Genomic DNA, 16,181 nt, shown 5'->3' on the forward strand with positions numbered 1-16,181 from the left:
TTGGACGCAACATGTAGGCACACCTGCAATTATAGAATCACCCAAATGGACTTTTATTCTACATAATTTGTTGCATCCATATAACTTCACAATGTTTTCTATTTAGCCATTTCTATACATTTTTAAAGTTTTAACTTCATTTCATTCATCTACTAATTTCAAAGTGGTCAAAAAATGCTCTTCATACCTCTCTAACACTTAGCTCATAAATAAAAGCAAGTTTTCACTTTTAGTGTGCTGTATTTTTTAATTATTTTATTATTTTACAGTGGAAGTATGGAAAGCAGCGTGACTCCGGGTGTGAATCAGGGCGGTGCAGGGGGGCATTATTATTTGAGCTCGTGTTTGAGGACTGCAGGAGGGTAGGACTAGGAGGAGGGGTGCTCAAACACAGCTGGACTTGTTCAATCACACACGCTCCTGTCACCCTGTCCGGGGAACATCGAGGGCACCACCACACTCAGCTCGTTCTTGAGGGACTAATCATCACGTGTATCGCTACTGCTTTCCATTTGAAATGAATTTACATGTTTGAGAAATGTTTTATTAGCTACTGACCCCAGGACTTCTCGGACTGACCAGCAGCAGAGCTAAACAAAACTTCGCAAACTTGCGCGTGCACGCTGTCTCTGAGGACTTCACCGGGGCGACGATGGACCATTTCTTTTGCGCGGTCCTTTTGGTGCTGATGTCCTGTGTTCATGATTCCCTGAGCATGGAGAGGAATAAGGATATTCCAACAGGTAAGCGAGCCCGTTATAATATTGGGAGCGCGCTCTGCTGTGACCCTGCATGCGACGCAACTAAGAATTAAGCTTCCTCTAAACGTCTTTAACGATGATTCTGAACAATAAACTCATGTGATGGTAACTCAAATTATCAATGACAACCTTAAATTATTATAATCTGACTATGTCCCTTTAAAGACAGTCACATGGTGAAGTTGTCACAAGGGAACATTTTAAGTCACCCAAATGTGTGTGTGTGTGTGGTCCTGGTAAATCCTACGTTATTGGGACAAAATGGTCCCTAATCCTTGTCGTTGTGGGACCTTTTTTTTTGTCCCCATGAGCAAAAACAGCTTATAAATCAAACTAAGTTTTTTTTGTTTAGTATTAAAAAAACATTATCTCAATGGAATGTCCCCATAACACAGGAAAACATGACGTCCTCATAGCCAAACAATATGTGACAATATTATTCCGGTAAGGATGGAATTTCTTGTAGCCAAGATTTGAATGTTTGTACAAAAAATGATTTTCAAACATAACCCACCATGAGAAATATTCACTGGAGAAAATAAGAACTAGCCTCAGTCTCCACTACAGAACACCTTGCTTCTTGGTGGGACGTGAGGGATGTCAGGTAGACCTTTTTTTCACACATTCGTGTTGTGAGGAAATGTGTGTGTGTGTGTGTGTGTGTGTGTGTGTGTGAGATGTAACACTAGGCTGTTCAAACTACAAGCCTGAGAGCGTAGTTATCTAGTGCAATAACTACACTGTTATAAAATTGCAAAGCACACAGTTAATCCACACAATAATGAGTCAACCATTACTTTCAAGCGCAAACAAGTTGTTTAATTACTTTCTGGATTCCATTAGGTTGTGCAGTAATTTGTCTGCAATAGTAAAACATTTACAGCATAAAAACGTGTATAAATAATTAAAACGTATCTGTGTTGTGCACAGTTGCCTGTGCACTTTTTAGTTACACAGGAATATAAAGTGGCTCTGTTGAGTTTCAACAAGCCTAGTCAGAGGGAAAAAATATGACCCATCCAGTTTTCATTCATTTCCATGCAACAGAAATGTGGCAATGTTTAAATTTGACTGTCTTAGAGCTTCATTTATATTGCATGCACAAGGCGATAAGCCTAACACATATCAATCCAGCTTTGAGACAAAGTGATGTGTGCTTAAGAGCGCAATTTATTGTAGGGCTGTCAAGCGATTAATCACATCCAAAATAAAGTTTACAACATAATATATGTGGGTGCACTGTGTATAATTATTTTGTATGTATATATAAATACACACATGCATGTACATTTTAGAAAAAAAAAAAGATTATTTATACAATTTTTATATATAACATACATTATATATAAATCTATGTACAGTATATATGAAGAGTTCAGATGCAAAAGCCTCTAAGTGCCATTTGAAATTTTCTTCTAAAATGATCATATTTATCAAGCTTGTATATTTAAGTTCAGTAATTTCACTTAAATGGCAATGAAGATTACCTATTAATTGTCATTTAAGTGAAATTACTGAACTTAAATATACAAGCTTGATAAAAATGGTCATTTTAGAAGAAAATTTCAAATGGCTTTTTTCAAAGAGGCTTTTGCATCTGAACTCTTCATATATATATATATATATATATATATATATATATATATATATATATATATATATATATATATATATATATATATATATATATATATATATATATATATATAATTATACACAGTGCACCCACATTATGTAAACACAAACTTTTATTTTGGATGTGATTAATCGCGATCAATCGTTTGCTTAAATAAATGTCAAACATTTTAGAAAACAACCCTGTGTTCTCTGGATCTATTTAAATGCTCTTAATTGGGCTTGTAGACTAAAGTCAATTAGGTTTTATTAATGCAGTTATAGGCAAAGGAAATGACATGTAGGTCACGTTCTGGACAAATGTGTCAAAACTTTATTGCAAGCTTTACTAAACAACATCACATCTACAAAGCATCTTTCTAGAAAGGTCACTGGGTAAAACTCTCCAAGAGCAAATACCTCAAAGTGCAGCCATGTTTTCACATTCGAGTGTTGTACGACTGTGATTTCACAGTTTTATGGAGGGCAAAGGTGTGAATATTTCGTGTGAATATGTATAGGCTATCTGCTGAGAACGTTTGTAACATCTGCCGTTTAGAATAACACAACTAAAGTACTGTTTTCAAGGAGTCAATCTTCTGTTTCACATTTGAAGGTGTTTCTGTACAAGTCAATGAGCCTTGTCACTCGCCAAAAGTGCTGTTTCCATATCCATTGTCATTGTGTAAAATTAGCTTTTTTCCCCCTTTCCTCTTCTCTTTTCATTTTCTAGAAAAATAAATCTGCTGTCAGTTCATATTTATTACATTTATTTCCTTTTATTACCCCAACTCTAGGCTGCTCCTCTAATCTTGAACTGTTTCGATCTTTAGGTCTTTCCATTTAAATTGTATTCCTTGTTAATCAATTAAATAGCCCTGCTTACTAAAAACTGCCTAAAGGGCTGTACACACCGGCACGAATATCGGCACGTGTTATTCACCAGCATTTTCCAACGGCTTTTCTTCACACCCAAGCGATTTTCGCCGAGTGAACATGCAAATTCATCCCTGATATTAGATGGTGTCCATTTGCTCTGCAATACCACTCCATATCAGTTCTCTTTTGTCAAGATGTGTGTAGTCGCTGTCGCGTTTGTCATATAGTTCTTTATGTTCCAACACCAACGAGACCAGCAGCTCTACAGTCATCTTACCTTGCATCTTCCTCGTCTCATTTCTTCCTGGCAGTGAAGATGCTACTTGGCGTATATCTTCTTTGCCGTTACGTATGCAAGGGCAAGAGCGTTTTGTGTTTGAGTGCCCCCAAGTTGTGTTTTAATGTAACTTTAGAAGCTCCAGACACGTGAGCAAAACCACCAATCTCATTGGTCGGATAGTTTTTGACGCGGCGCGTCAAACTAAAAAGAACGAACCCTAGGCGTTTCTTAAAAAAATGACGCTTTAATGCTACGTTCACACCGGACGCGAATCGCGCGTCAAATTCGCGCCTGACGCGTCTAGTTTGACGCTTGACCACTAGTGTTAATTCGCGTGTCAAGAGCGAAACTGGCGCGCGTAAGTTTGAAGCGAATTTACGCGTGTGACGCGCGTCAGAATCAAAATCCATTGGCGGCCATTGTTTTTATGTCGACCGAGCATTCATCAAGAGAGTTACCGCTCTGTATTTACTCTGGAGAGCAGAACAGCGGCGTGGGGATCATCGTCACCGTATATTTGTGTCCACCGGACCCTTCGGAGGCTCGGAGCCGAACCGTTTGGCGAGTTTCACCATTTGCTCGCTCCAGGAGCTGCGCTGGATGACGGCTTCTGTCAGCGGTACTTCCGCCTGTCCCGCGCCCAGTTTGATGACCTGTTGTCCCGCATCGGAGCGAGGATCACCCTCGCCCTCATCCATCTAATCTAGCTGTCATTTATTTTTGTTTTGATGATAAATAGAGCCAGCCTTCAAAAGTTATTAACCTGTCCTGTGATTTTTTTTCTCTCTCTCACGTCCAGACACGAATTTATGCACATATGTTGATTGTCTTTACAACATAATACTATTTCTAGATATGGAATAAATAATACAAAATGAACATGTCTCGTATATAGAAATAATGTTTTAAGTGATGAAACATTTGCTTTGTTGTGCATAATCCCACCATGCATTTAGTCATATTAACAAAATAATTTATTGAAGCATCCAGACACTTCCCCACGTGAGCAAGCAGCTAGGCTCCTGATTGGTTAACGCGGCGCGAATTCACGCCAAAGTTCAGATTTTTCAACTCGGGCGGCAGACGCGAATTCGCGTCAAACGCGTGAATGCACAACGCTCAATTCGCGCCATTTGCGCCAACTTGACGCGCGAATGAGGCGTATTCGCGTCTTCCGCGCCGCGCTCCACGCCTCATTCGCGCCGCAGGAATTTTTCACGCGCGTAAAGCGTCTTTGCATTGACTTAACATTGAAATCATTCGCGGCTGACGCCCTATTCGCGTCCGGTGTGAACGTAGCATAACGCCTGGCATTTTTTGCGTTGGTGTGCACACTCACATTGGCGCCCTTTGTTTAGTCACAAGGGGTTAAACATGGGCGAATATCGTGCACGAAATTCGTCCTGGTCTGAACAGGCTTTTAAGGGCCGTAGACACTGGGACAAATATCAGCGCGCGTTATTCTCCAGCATTTTTCAGCGCGTTTTTTTTGTGTTCAAAAAACGATTTTCGGTGACGATGAGCCGAGTGAACAAATTCATTCCCTGACATTAGATGGTGCCAATTTGCTCTGCAATACCACTCCATATCAGTTTTCTTTTATCAAGATGTTTGTAGTCGCTGTCGCGATTGTCCAACCCGATCTCACGACCAAGTCGTACGAATTCGACGAATGATTAAAAAGTGGCTAATTCGTAACAATTCATACGACCTCACTCGTACGAATTAATACGATTTTGCTAAATCTAAATCTTCCTGGCTGTGTAGACGGCGACACTACTTGGCGTATATCTTCTTCGCCATTGCATATGTGTGCTCGGCAAGACCGTTTTGTGTTTGAGCGCCCCCAAGTTGTGTTTTACTGTAACTTTAGAAGCTCCAAACACGTGAGCAAAAGCACCAATCTTATAGGCGGATAGTTTTTGACGCAGCGCATCAAACTAAAAAAAACGAACCCGAAGCGTTTAAAAAAAATGACGCTTTTACGCGTGGCGTTTTACACATCGGTGCGCACACTCACATTGGCGCCCTTTGTTTAGTTCGGGGAGTATATTCGTCCTGGTGTCAACAGGCGTTTATATTGTCTCTCAGTCTGATTTGCTAAAAAGAGCCCAACAGAGCCCAACAATCCCCCAACAGACCAGGCAAAGACCATGAAACAAATTTAGGCTGGTCTAAGAGGGGGCGGAGACAGCTCTCTTGACCTATCAAATGGGTTTGTACCTGTTTAGGCTCCTCTATTTGGTTGAATAGTGGATAATATTTCATATTAACTTTTTTATATATATAATAAAGTGTGCATTATTCATTATGGACAACACCATGTGCAACCCATTTTACTTCCATGATCAGAAATATGAGTGGAACCAGAAAAAGTGTAGGATAGGTCTTGGTTTTATCCATTAGGAATTGATAGGATTTCAGGAGGGGCTGAAAAAGAAGAGGGCTTGATGACATCACCCAAAGGAAAGTTGTTTAAAAGCAAAGCAAGTTTTCAAAAAATAATTATAATTTGGTTTTGTGACATCCACAGATGAATCACGCAAAATTAGACAGTCAGTTTTGACCACGTGGACTTTAACGTGGACTGTACCACGTTTCGTAAGCTGTCGGTTAAACAACTGCACGGACACATACCAACCTCAAGAAATCCGGCTGTAAATTTCCAAATTTAAAAGTGCACAGCAGATTAAGATCTAAATTGGTCTCTTAATTGCCACTGATTTGAGTTTTTTCCATACCTTTGCACACAGTAATTAAGCTACAGTCATTAACAGTACTGGTAGATGACGCATGCTATCCTAAACACAGGGGAAGGTATCAAGAAAAATCCATGGCTCATGTAGCTGAAAGCGAGTGAACGGCACAGGAAATCTCTAGTGTTTGCGGCATGACATCACCCCAGTCTGAAAACCCATCCGTCAGCCTGCGTAGCCCAGAAACTCAAAACGTTCAAATGATGCTAGATGTCATCTCTACTCAAATGCCTGTGGGTGAACTATCACCTCCTGTGAGTTTTCAATGTCCACCCACGTTTAGCCCTCTGTGAACCCTTCAAAATGAAATACTGCCCTGTGAGTTGAACTGCAGTGTGAGATTTATGACTTCCGAGTCCCAGTAAAAGAGAACATATATGCTGGTCTATAGTGTTGACTGCTGGACCTGGCAGCACAAGCCTGTAATTGGTGCAACATGGTGTCAGTCAACCACACTCTTGATTAAAGAAGTATGGTTTTGTAAAAGCTCTTTAGATGGATGTCTGCTGTGTTTGACAAACCTTTAAATGACTGTCCGAGCCAAAAGACACATAAACAGAAAAGCAGTTTCACGTCAAATTTAAACATTGTGCCGCAACCTTGTGGTCTCTAGTCTCGGTTTTTACTTTTTCTCTGATTAAGTTTTGCAGGCAGCTGCTAAGATTTGGCAGAAATGACCACTTCTGTGCCTGTGACTTTTATTTGATGATGAACTATGAGCTCTGAGGGACACTTCAGCATGTCTGTTCTTGTAGACAACACATAAGACATCAGCTTTCAGCAGCATTTTAAAGTGCTTAATACAGTAAAATCCATTACTATATTGTAAATATTTCGACAAGAGTTTTATTCTTTGCACAGTAACTCTCCTTATTTACCCATTAAAGTTCATAGAAGTACCTTAGGGTACATATTTGTACTCTAAAGTACTAAAATGCACATTTTAGGGGTAGATAAGTTATGATGTTTTCCTATGAAGTATTTTGCCCCAGTGTAAAGTTGTTATACCCCTAAAGCTACAATTTTTGGACATTTTCTCTGACAGTGCAAGTGTACAGGTCATCTGGCCAAAAAACATTTTTCTATGGTGAAAACACACAGAATATTCTTCGGAGGGGGTTATTATATTATGGTCACTAGAGCAGGCTTGTTGCCTCCTTCAATGGAGGTCTGTGGGATTTTACACCTGCTTTATTCAATAAATCGTAATAGCATGAACACCCAGTGGCATAGGCGGAATAGGCAAATGCTAGGGGTACCGCCCATCCATAGGGGTGCCCACACTGAAGCTTGCTGGTGTGTTCGACTTGAAATGGCACTGAGCAGATCGGTCTGTGTATGCCATCAAAGTGCTGTGGGAGCTTTTTTCGAAATAAAAAATCATTTTACACAGGACAGTTTTATAAACTTTCGTCTGAGACAGTTAGTCATTTAGCAAACTAAAGCAAGCGAGTCATTATGAAGAGGCAAACTCAACGCAAGAAGTGCTCAAAATACAAAGTTAGGCACTGCTCAGAGTAGCATAAGCCAGACAAGGGAGGATTAAAGGAAAAAAGTTTTTTTTAATGAGGTTGCTCACAGAAGAGATGAGTTTTCAGCTTTATTTTGAATGTTGTCAGGGATTCTGCATTCAGGATAAGGGATCATTCTACCAGCATGGAACTGTCCGTGAATGAGAATGTTATGGAGAGTGATTTTCTGGCTCTTTGTGATGGTATCATGAGCCGTCGCTCATTGACCGATCGTAGGCTTCTAGGGTGGGATGTAGACTCGTAGGAGCGACAACCTCAGAGGGGGTAGTCTGAGGAGACAACTGGGGGGATTGGATTGGAAGCGGGATTGGAACTCAGCCCCATCCACATGGCCCTCTTCGAACCGCTCACTCTAAGCGGGACTCAAACCTGGGCCCATTCGCATGGGAGGCGGGCGCTCTAAAAAGGAGGCTAAAGACTCTAGTCTCTAAAGCACCTCTTGAGATTAGGGGAGTGAGGTTTACATGCACAGCTCACACTGGCCTATGTCTGTTACACTCATCTCACTAAACCTCACTCCCATCCGGGTCATGGCACCACCTATAGCCCCTCTTCGAACCGCTCACTCTAAGCGGGACTCAAACCTGGGCCCATTCGCATGGGTGGAGGGCGCTCTAACAAGTAGGCTAAAGTTTGGAACGAATACATGTACCATCACACCTATACATCGTGGGCATTTTCAATGAATTCTTATGAGAGCCAAGCATAATGCTATTGTTGCATCTTTTGAACGAAAATGTTAGAATGGTTAAGTCCATGGTTAAGTTGAGAAAAGTGGAACTTTATACAAATAAAATGACATGAAGTGCAGGTAGTGACGTCTGTCTTGGTTTTCAACTATATTTTTGGATGCTGTCAATGTGACTAGACTAGTTGGGTTAACAAAAGTGTATCAATTTTTTACAATAGTTTGATTAAATTTTGAGCAGCACTTAACAGACAGGCACAGAAAAGGCAGAAGAATACTTCAGTTATGACAGTTTTAAATACTTAGCATATGCTTACAGTGGAACTCTAAGAATGAGCAGTGTTGCTTGCCCTTGCAGTTCATATCCTTATCCAACTCTTATAACTGTGTGCGGTCTTCAATCTCTAGGTTATGAGGGTTTCCAGAATCAAACAGAAGCTGTTCCTCTGTTTGGCTTGTTTAATTGCTCTGGCCAACAGCAACTCCATGGCAACCCTCAACTCAGCTCAGCACAGAAAGTGATCACAGTAATTGCGAGCTTTAGGTTACGGCAGGCACAATTTTGGTGATGTTAACCAAATATCCTCCTCCTTTTTCTCTGTTCTTCATATTTGGGATTGTTTTTCCAGCCAAGGGAAAAAATAAATAAGAGTTACTGGTAAGTTAAAGCCCCAACCGAAATATTGTGGGCAAGCCCATGATAAACCAGATGCTGCTGATGTCATTCAGTGTTCCATTCTAGAAGCAATTACAGCTGCAACTCCCTCTGCCAGTGTACTACAAGATTCTCGGGTTATAGACACGGGGGCATGTTTAAACAATCAAGGAAATTTCCAGGCCCCGAGAGAGAAAGTTTTTCTATCTAAGTTGCGAACAGCTGAAACAATGTCTGTCTACAATCCCCCCACCACCCGTTTCCCCTAGTTGTTTTGCACCCAGCCTTCAAATTTGGTTTCTGTTCCCTAAGTGATAACACATTTAGTCACCTGGCTAAAGACAGAGATTTAGAGCATTTTGGAATATCATCATGTCTGTGTTTATAGACAAGTATCTAGTTGTTGAGTCACAGCATACGGTTACATTAAAATTCTTCCGATTCCCATTTTGTTTTGTAAGTCTGACCTCTAGACATTTGTGTGTATATATGTTCTGGCAGTTGATTCTGGTGATTTTGGTTGAGTTTGAACTAACATGCTCATGTTAAGCGGGCAGAACAGGGTGCTCCCTACATCAATTCGGAAGTGCTGGTCTGTTGGAGAAACATAGTGACATACTTACGATGAATGAATAAATGAATGAATGGGTGCCGTGGTAAAGTCTGGCTGTTGAGTGATCAGACTGCCTAATGAGGTCAGTTATGACTCAGTAGTGTTTCTGAGTTTCCCAGAACTGCATGAAGGGAGTTCACCTCTGTTAGCCTCTGCCATAACACAGTGTTCTTGTTAAAACTGGCTTCATATTAAGAAATAGATTTAGCTAATGTTAGTAATTTGAATAATTTTATAGCAGAAATAAAAGAAAAAAATAATTGGCCTACTTTTTTCAGTTTAATTCTTTATTAGATTCCTAAACAAAATCCTGTTGCTTTAGAATGCCTATAAGTTTAACAATACTGCATTAGTAGCTTATGATCGGTGTGCAACCAGTGTTATTATATATATATATATATATATGGAAAGTTCAGATGCAAAAGCCTCTAAGTGCCATTTGAAATTTTCTTCTAAAATTATCATTTTTATCAAGATTGTATATTTAAGTTCAGTGATTTCACTTAAATGGCAATGAAGATTACCTATTAATTGTCAATTAAGTGAAATTACTGAACTTAAATACACAAGCTTGATAAAAATGGTCATTCTAGAACAAAATTTCAAATGGCACTTAGAGGCCACTTATATATATTTGTTAATATGTTAAATTAGATTTTATTTTTCTATTTTCTATTTTTAGTCATTTGAATTCAATTTATAATAGATTTTGGACACAATTGTTTTCAGACCAATGCCCACGAACTGCAAATATTATTGGTTGGCCAGTTTTCTTCACAGTGTGACAGAATTAAGCGATTAAGACATCTCTGTATATGAAAAAAAAATATATATATATATTATGTTGCATTGATGGCATGCACATGGTTGTGTTTCTTTAGATGCAATCAGACTGCAGAATTATTGCAGTAGATGGACTGAAAAAACTTAACATTATCATTTACTTTTACAAAATCCCATTTATAGTGCAACAATTGTAAGGACTCAATAATTCTCCAGTCCTACATTGTCTCAGTTGGGAGTTTCTGAGTTTCCCAGAACTGTCTGAAGTGAGATCACGTCTGTTAGCCTCCATTTTATTTGCTGCCATAACACAGTGTTCTTGTTAAAACTGGCTTCATATTAAGAAATAGATTTAGCTAATGTTAGTCATTTGAATAATTTTATAGCAGAAATAAAAGAAAAAAAAATAATTGGCCTACTTTTTTCAGTTTAATTCTTTATTAGATTCCTAAGCAAAATTATTTCATCCTGTTGCTTTAGGAGGCCTATAACAATACTGCATTAGTAGCTTATGATCGGTGTGCAACCAGAGTTATTTTTTTATATATATATATATATTAGTAATTTGAATTCAATATGATCGGTGTGCAACCAGAGTTATTATATATATATATATATATATATATATATTTGTTAATATGTTGAATTGGATTTTATTTTTCTATTTTCTATTTTTAGTCATTTGAATTCAATTTATAATAGATTTTGGACAGTTTTCTTCACAGTGTGACAGAATTAAGCGATTAAAACATCTCTGTATGAAAAAAAAAATTATGTTGCATTGATGGCATGCACATGGTTGTGTTTCTTTAGATGCAATCAGACTGCAGAATTATTGCAGTAGATGGACTGAAAAAACTTTTATGATAACGTTATCATTTACTTTTACAAAATCCCATTTATAGTGCAACAATTGTAAGGACTCAATGATTCTCCAGTCCTATACATTGTCTTAGTTGGGATACAATCGACTACTATTGTTTTAGAATTCCAAATCTCTTGATCTCACCATTAGTGCAAACTCTTGAGAAGAATAATGTTGACTTTGTAGTGCAAGTAAATATTAGTATTAATTGATCAAATATTCCCCTGGTTTCACAATCCTTCCTAGACTAAAATGCATGTTTTAACTGAAAGCAACTTGCACTTGCACATCTTAAAGGGATACTCCACTTTTTTGGGGGAAATAGGCTCATTTTATAACTCCCCCAGAGTTAAACAGTTGAGTTTTACTGTTTTTGAATGTTATTCAGCCAATTGTCTGATATTTAGAAGAATATCAGTATCCAGACAGTTTCTGGTCTCATTGACTTCCATAGTATTTTTTTTTTTCCTACTATGGAAGTCAATGAGACCAGAAACTGTCTGGATACTGATATTCTTCTAAATATCAGAAAATCGGCTGAATGGATTCGAAAACAGTAAAACTCAACTGTTTAACGCTGGGGGAGTTATAAAATGAGCCTATTTCCAAAAAAAGTGGAGTGTCCCTTTAAAATATGTCAGTGCCATTGCTTTGTCTCAAGTTGCACACCAGTGTCCTATTTGAATTAAGGCCTAATCCTGGCTTAATCTAAGCCATGTCTTTGAAACATGTCTTTTGGAAAAAAAAGAAAAAAAAAATGCAATAAAGTCATATTCCACAATTTAGTCAACAATTTTTCAACGAAGGTTTGTTCAAGTTAACTTTCATTTTTAATAGACACATTTTTGCTTTGTATTTCTGAATAGTGATATGCATTTCTTCTACATCATTTGCATCATTATTTATTTGCTTTTTGAATACGCTGTAAAAAAGGAATATGCTTTATCTAATCAACAGAATTGTGGCAACAGAGCTATATTATTAATTAAATTTAACAAATTAGAATTGAGTAATAATGAATCAAACTATTCCTTAAATGTTAACCATTTGTTAACCATTTGTTTTAACAAATTAACAAAAATATCTCACTCTATATAATAACAGACAGACGTCAACGATTAATTAAGAACTCTTTATTTTATTTTGCCAACACTGAAGGCACCTGATGTTAACAAGCAGAATCACTGAAGGAGAAAACTGTAATTTTAAAACAAACCTAAAACAAACACAGATCACCATAATGGTGACTTAAATTTATGTTTTTTTTTTGTTTTTTTTTGTTATTGTAAGTTTTACTCATTTTAAATGGTTAACTTTTAAGGAATTAATTTGATTAATTATTACTCAATTCTAATTTGTTACATTAAATTAATAATATGAGTAATAGACACAGGTTTTAGGTTTGTTTTAAAATGACGAAAACCTTAATTTTAAAACAAACCTAAAACAAACACCGATCACCATAATGGTGACTTAAATTTATGTTGTTGTTTTTTTGGCTGTTGTTGTTGTAAGTTTTACTCATTTTAAATTGTTAACTTTTAAGGAATTAATTTGATTAATTATTACTCAATTCTACTTTGTTACATTTAATTAATAATATTGCTTGTAATCTGTTGCCACATTTTTTGATTAGATAAAAGCATATTCATTTTTACAGTGTAAAGTCTGTAAAACATGGCCAAATTCGCCAAAACTCCTATATCGTTACACTACCAAAATTCTAGCGTTGCACTACCACCTCACAAATAAGCATTTTAAATCATTCATGGCATCAGTAATTCATCAAATAATGATTAAATGATGGAGAAGAGCACCATTACCAGAATTAATGCAGATGCGGCGTGTAGTCAATAACTTTCAGCAATTTAAAGAGCCCATTCAAGTGCCTGAAGTGATAACGCACAATTCCAGATAAATAAATAGTCTGAGTTATCTTCCACAAACAAGAAATCAGAACCAGCTTACCAGATGGGCAATAACACCATGCAAGTACAATTCATTCTTAGTTCCCCAGTATGATTTACCCACCTGATGTAAGTCGAACCACCAGAGAGCTGACCGAAAAAGTGTGAAAGGCCATGTTATTGTAGACTGAGAGCTTACTTAAACATAGCGTCTCCAGAGCCTCAAGCATTACTTGGAAGATAAGCTGAGAGGGCCACAGAGAAAACAAGGTATGTTCTCTAGTTTCCCAGTCATTTTGTTGAGAAATGCTTACTTTAAGGAGCATTATTTTGCTTTATCTTGGACTCTGACTCTCCCACTGAGACTTAACTGTTCTTTGTGGTAGAAGTTCTGAGCATATTACAGTGCCCTTCCAGTCATTGTGAAAGTTTACACAGACAGCCCTGGACTGTGTGAGCAGGGAAACTTTTAAAGCACCACACAGAGAAATGAAACAGCTAGCCTGTCTCAAGCAGCATTCCTCCGGACCTCAGCAGTTCACACTGATCTGTCAAACACTGTCTCCTCAAGTCAGCCCAGACTATGTACTACATTCAAAATAGCCATCTTTTAAAAGCCCACACCGCTCTTTCCGCTTTTTTTTTTTGCTCTAAAAACAGTGTTTCTACATCAAGGAGCGGAAAATGAAATTCTTTGGAGTGTTGGACAGTGACCTCTCTGTCTGGACTGAATGTCTGCCTGCACTACATTATCTGTGGACTCCATTAACACACATTATTGCCCCTTTAGGGTGCACACTCCCATAATATGATTCTTCTGGTTTTGCAATTCGTACTGTTTTAAATGTAAGCTAAATGAATCATGGAAAATGCATCTCGATCGAGTGCGTTATTGCAGCTGCTTTAACTGATTACACTTTGTGGTGGCTATGGATTCTGTCTTTGAGAAGATACTTTCACCTTACCACTAAGAACATCTCCTGCTCAGTTCCTGTGAAGCTCCATACGGCAGACATGTCAAGATTATTAGCACATCATTATTCATTATTTACCATTTCAAAAGTGGCTTTTGAGAAAGAAATTAGAGAAACAGAATCTTGACATATCAATCAATCATAAGTTGAGCGGAAAACTATTTACTACTATTATTATTGCTCATACTTGGCTTTTCAAAAGCTAAGCTTAAGGTTAGTCCATTGTCTATTAAAGGGGGGGTTGACTGCTTTGTTTCTTTGCATGATTGTGTTTATGGGGTGCAATATAACACGTATTCATGGTTTTACTTTTTTTAAAAGTCTTATTTTTCATAAACTTCACCTTTATTGTCAGCCACACTGTCCTTTGTTGTCGAACGAGCGGTCGACTTCCTGATTCTATGAAACCACTCCCTCAGAAACAGGCACTGGGCTCAGATTGGTTTGTTTGGCCCGGTGTGTTGTGATTGGCTAAACTGTCTCTCACGTTGTCCAGAAGGTTAACGCCCATTACCTTTACGGGCAAAACGTGCATGTCATGAGCTCTGGTCCAGATGTAAATAAGGTAAATAATGTTGTCGAACTGCAGTATCAGTTTGAGGAAGAATCAGACCGAGAAAGCCGCGATGAAGAGAGTCAAGCAGAAACTCACCACACGGCTCTTACTAAACGTTTCTGAATGATAATTTGCTACATTTTTTTAACTTTATACACGTTTGTTTTACACAATAGCATCTGACTGGCAACAATAGCAACTGACTGGCTACTAATGTTAAACAAAAACAGCGTTGGCATTAGTTTACGCTCTTGATCAAATGGAAAATAACGTCATAAAACATATATACATAAAAAATACATTTACAATATTAGTACCTATACAAAATTCAGGTCCATAATGTTTGTACGCGTTTGTCATAGACACAGAATAGCATAAGTAGCCTAGTGGCTATAAAGCCAGCGCTGGCATATGAAAAAAATAAAAAAATAAAACGCAAGGCTACGTCTGGAATTATACATGCTGCCTCTGGTTTTAAAGTTGGAACTGCTTCAACTTTTAGTAACAGTTTCTTGTTGAATTCGGCATTGAATTCGTGGAGATTCTGGAAGCTGACTTCCGTAAAATGCGCAGCACAGAGAGCATAGATATCGTCATTTTCAGGAACATAATCAAACATAAATTGCATCCATTGTTGACGAAGTACAGCGTCCGTGGGAAGCTAGAACACAGACGACCTGACAGCTGCGTGAACACAACACACTCGACGAGTCGCAGAAATATGGTCATGCCCTTTTTCTGCATATTCCGGAGGGAGGGTTGATGCAAATGTATGGGTTAGTGACGTCTAAAATCCAACTGTAGTCCCAATCGATTCGTTTTTGGTCACGTTTTTACTGAAGAATCTATAGCAACCACCTAGCACAGGAATGGACAACTTTGGTCCTGGAGTGCCACTGTCCTGCATCAACACTAATCAAACACGCCAGAAGTTAATCGACATCTTCAGGATTACTAGAAAGCTACAGGCAGGTGAGTTTTATCATTACTGGAGCAAAATTCTGCAGGACAGTGGCCCTCCAGAACAGTACCCAATCAACCACCTAAAACCCTCATTGTAATTGTCATTGTAAAATCAAGTACTCTAAACACTTTCACAACACCAGTAGAAATGGTACAAAAAGAGAAATCTTCCTGTGAAATCTAGTATTTGAGCTGAGTGGAATGTTTAAGTCTTCATATCATTGCAGACGGCGCTGTTCGACCATTACGGCAGAAGTTGCGTCATCACATACTTGTTGTGTTTACTGTATAGACATGGCAACTGATTGTCTCTAAGATTAGTGAGCTGGGCTTGTGATCCAGCCCTCAATCTCTC

At 38.2% G+C, this 16,181-nt stretch overlaps 1 protein-coding gene across 2 annotated transcripts in view; it reads left to right on the forward strand.

The window, feature by feature from the left end:
* The first annotated feature begins 370 nt into the window (after window positions 1–370).
* plod2 (procollagen-lysine, 2-oxoglutarate 5-dioxygenase 2) overlaps window positions 371–16,181 on the forward strand; it is a 79,487-nt gene continuing 63,676 nt past the window's right edge. Inside the window, exon 1 of one of the 2 annotated variants that reach the window (XM_039666513.2) lies at window positions 371–743. In XM_039666513.2, coding sequence (XP_039522447.2) covers window positions 653–743 — 91 coding nt within the window. In that variant the 5' untranslated portion in view covers window positions 371–652. The remainder of the gene's footprint in view (window positions 744–16,181) is intronic. The other variant, XM_039666514.2, reaches the window with a different exon arrangement.

This window comes from Pimephales promelas, chromosome 22 (genome assembly GCF_988280905.1).
Source record: "Pimephales promelas chromosome 22, fPimPro1.hap1.1, whole genome shotgun sequence".
Classification (NCBI taxonomy): domain Eukaryota; kingdom Metazoa; phylum Chordata; class Actinopteri; order Cypriniformes; family Leuciscidae; genus Pimephales; species Pimephales promelas.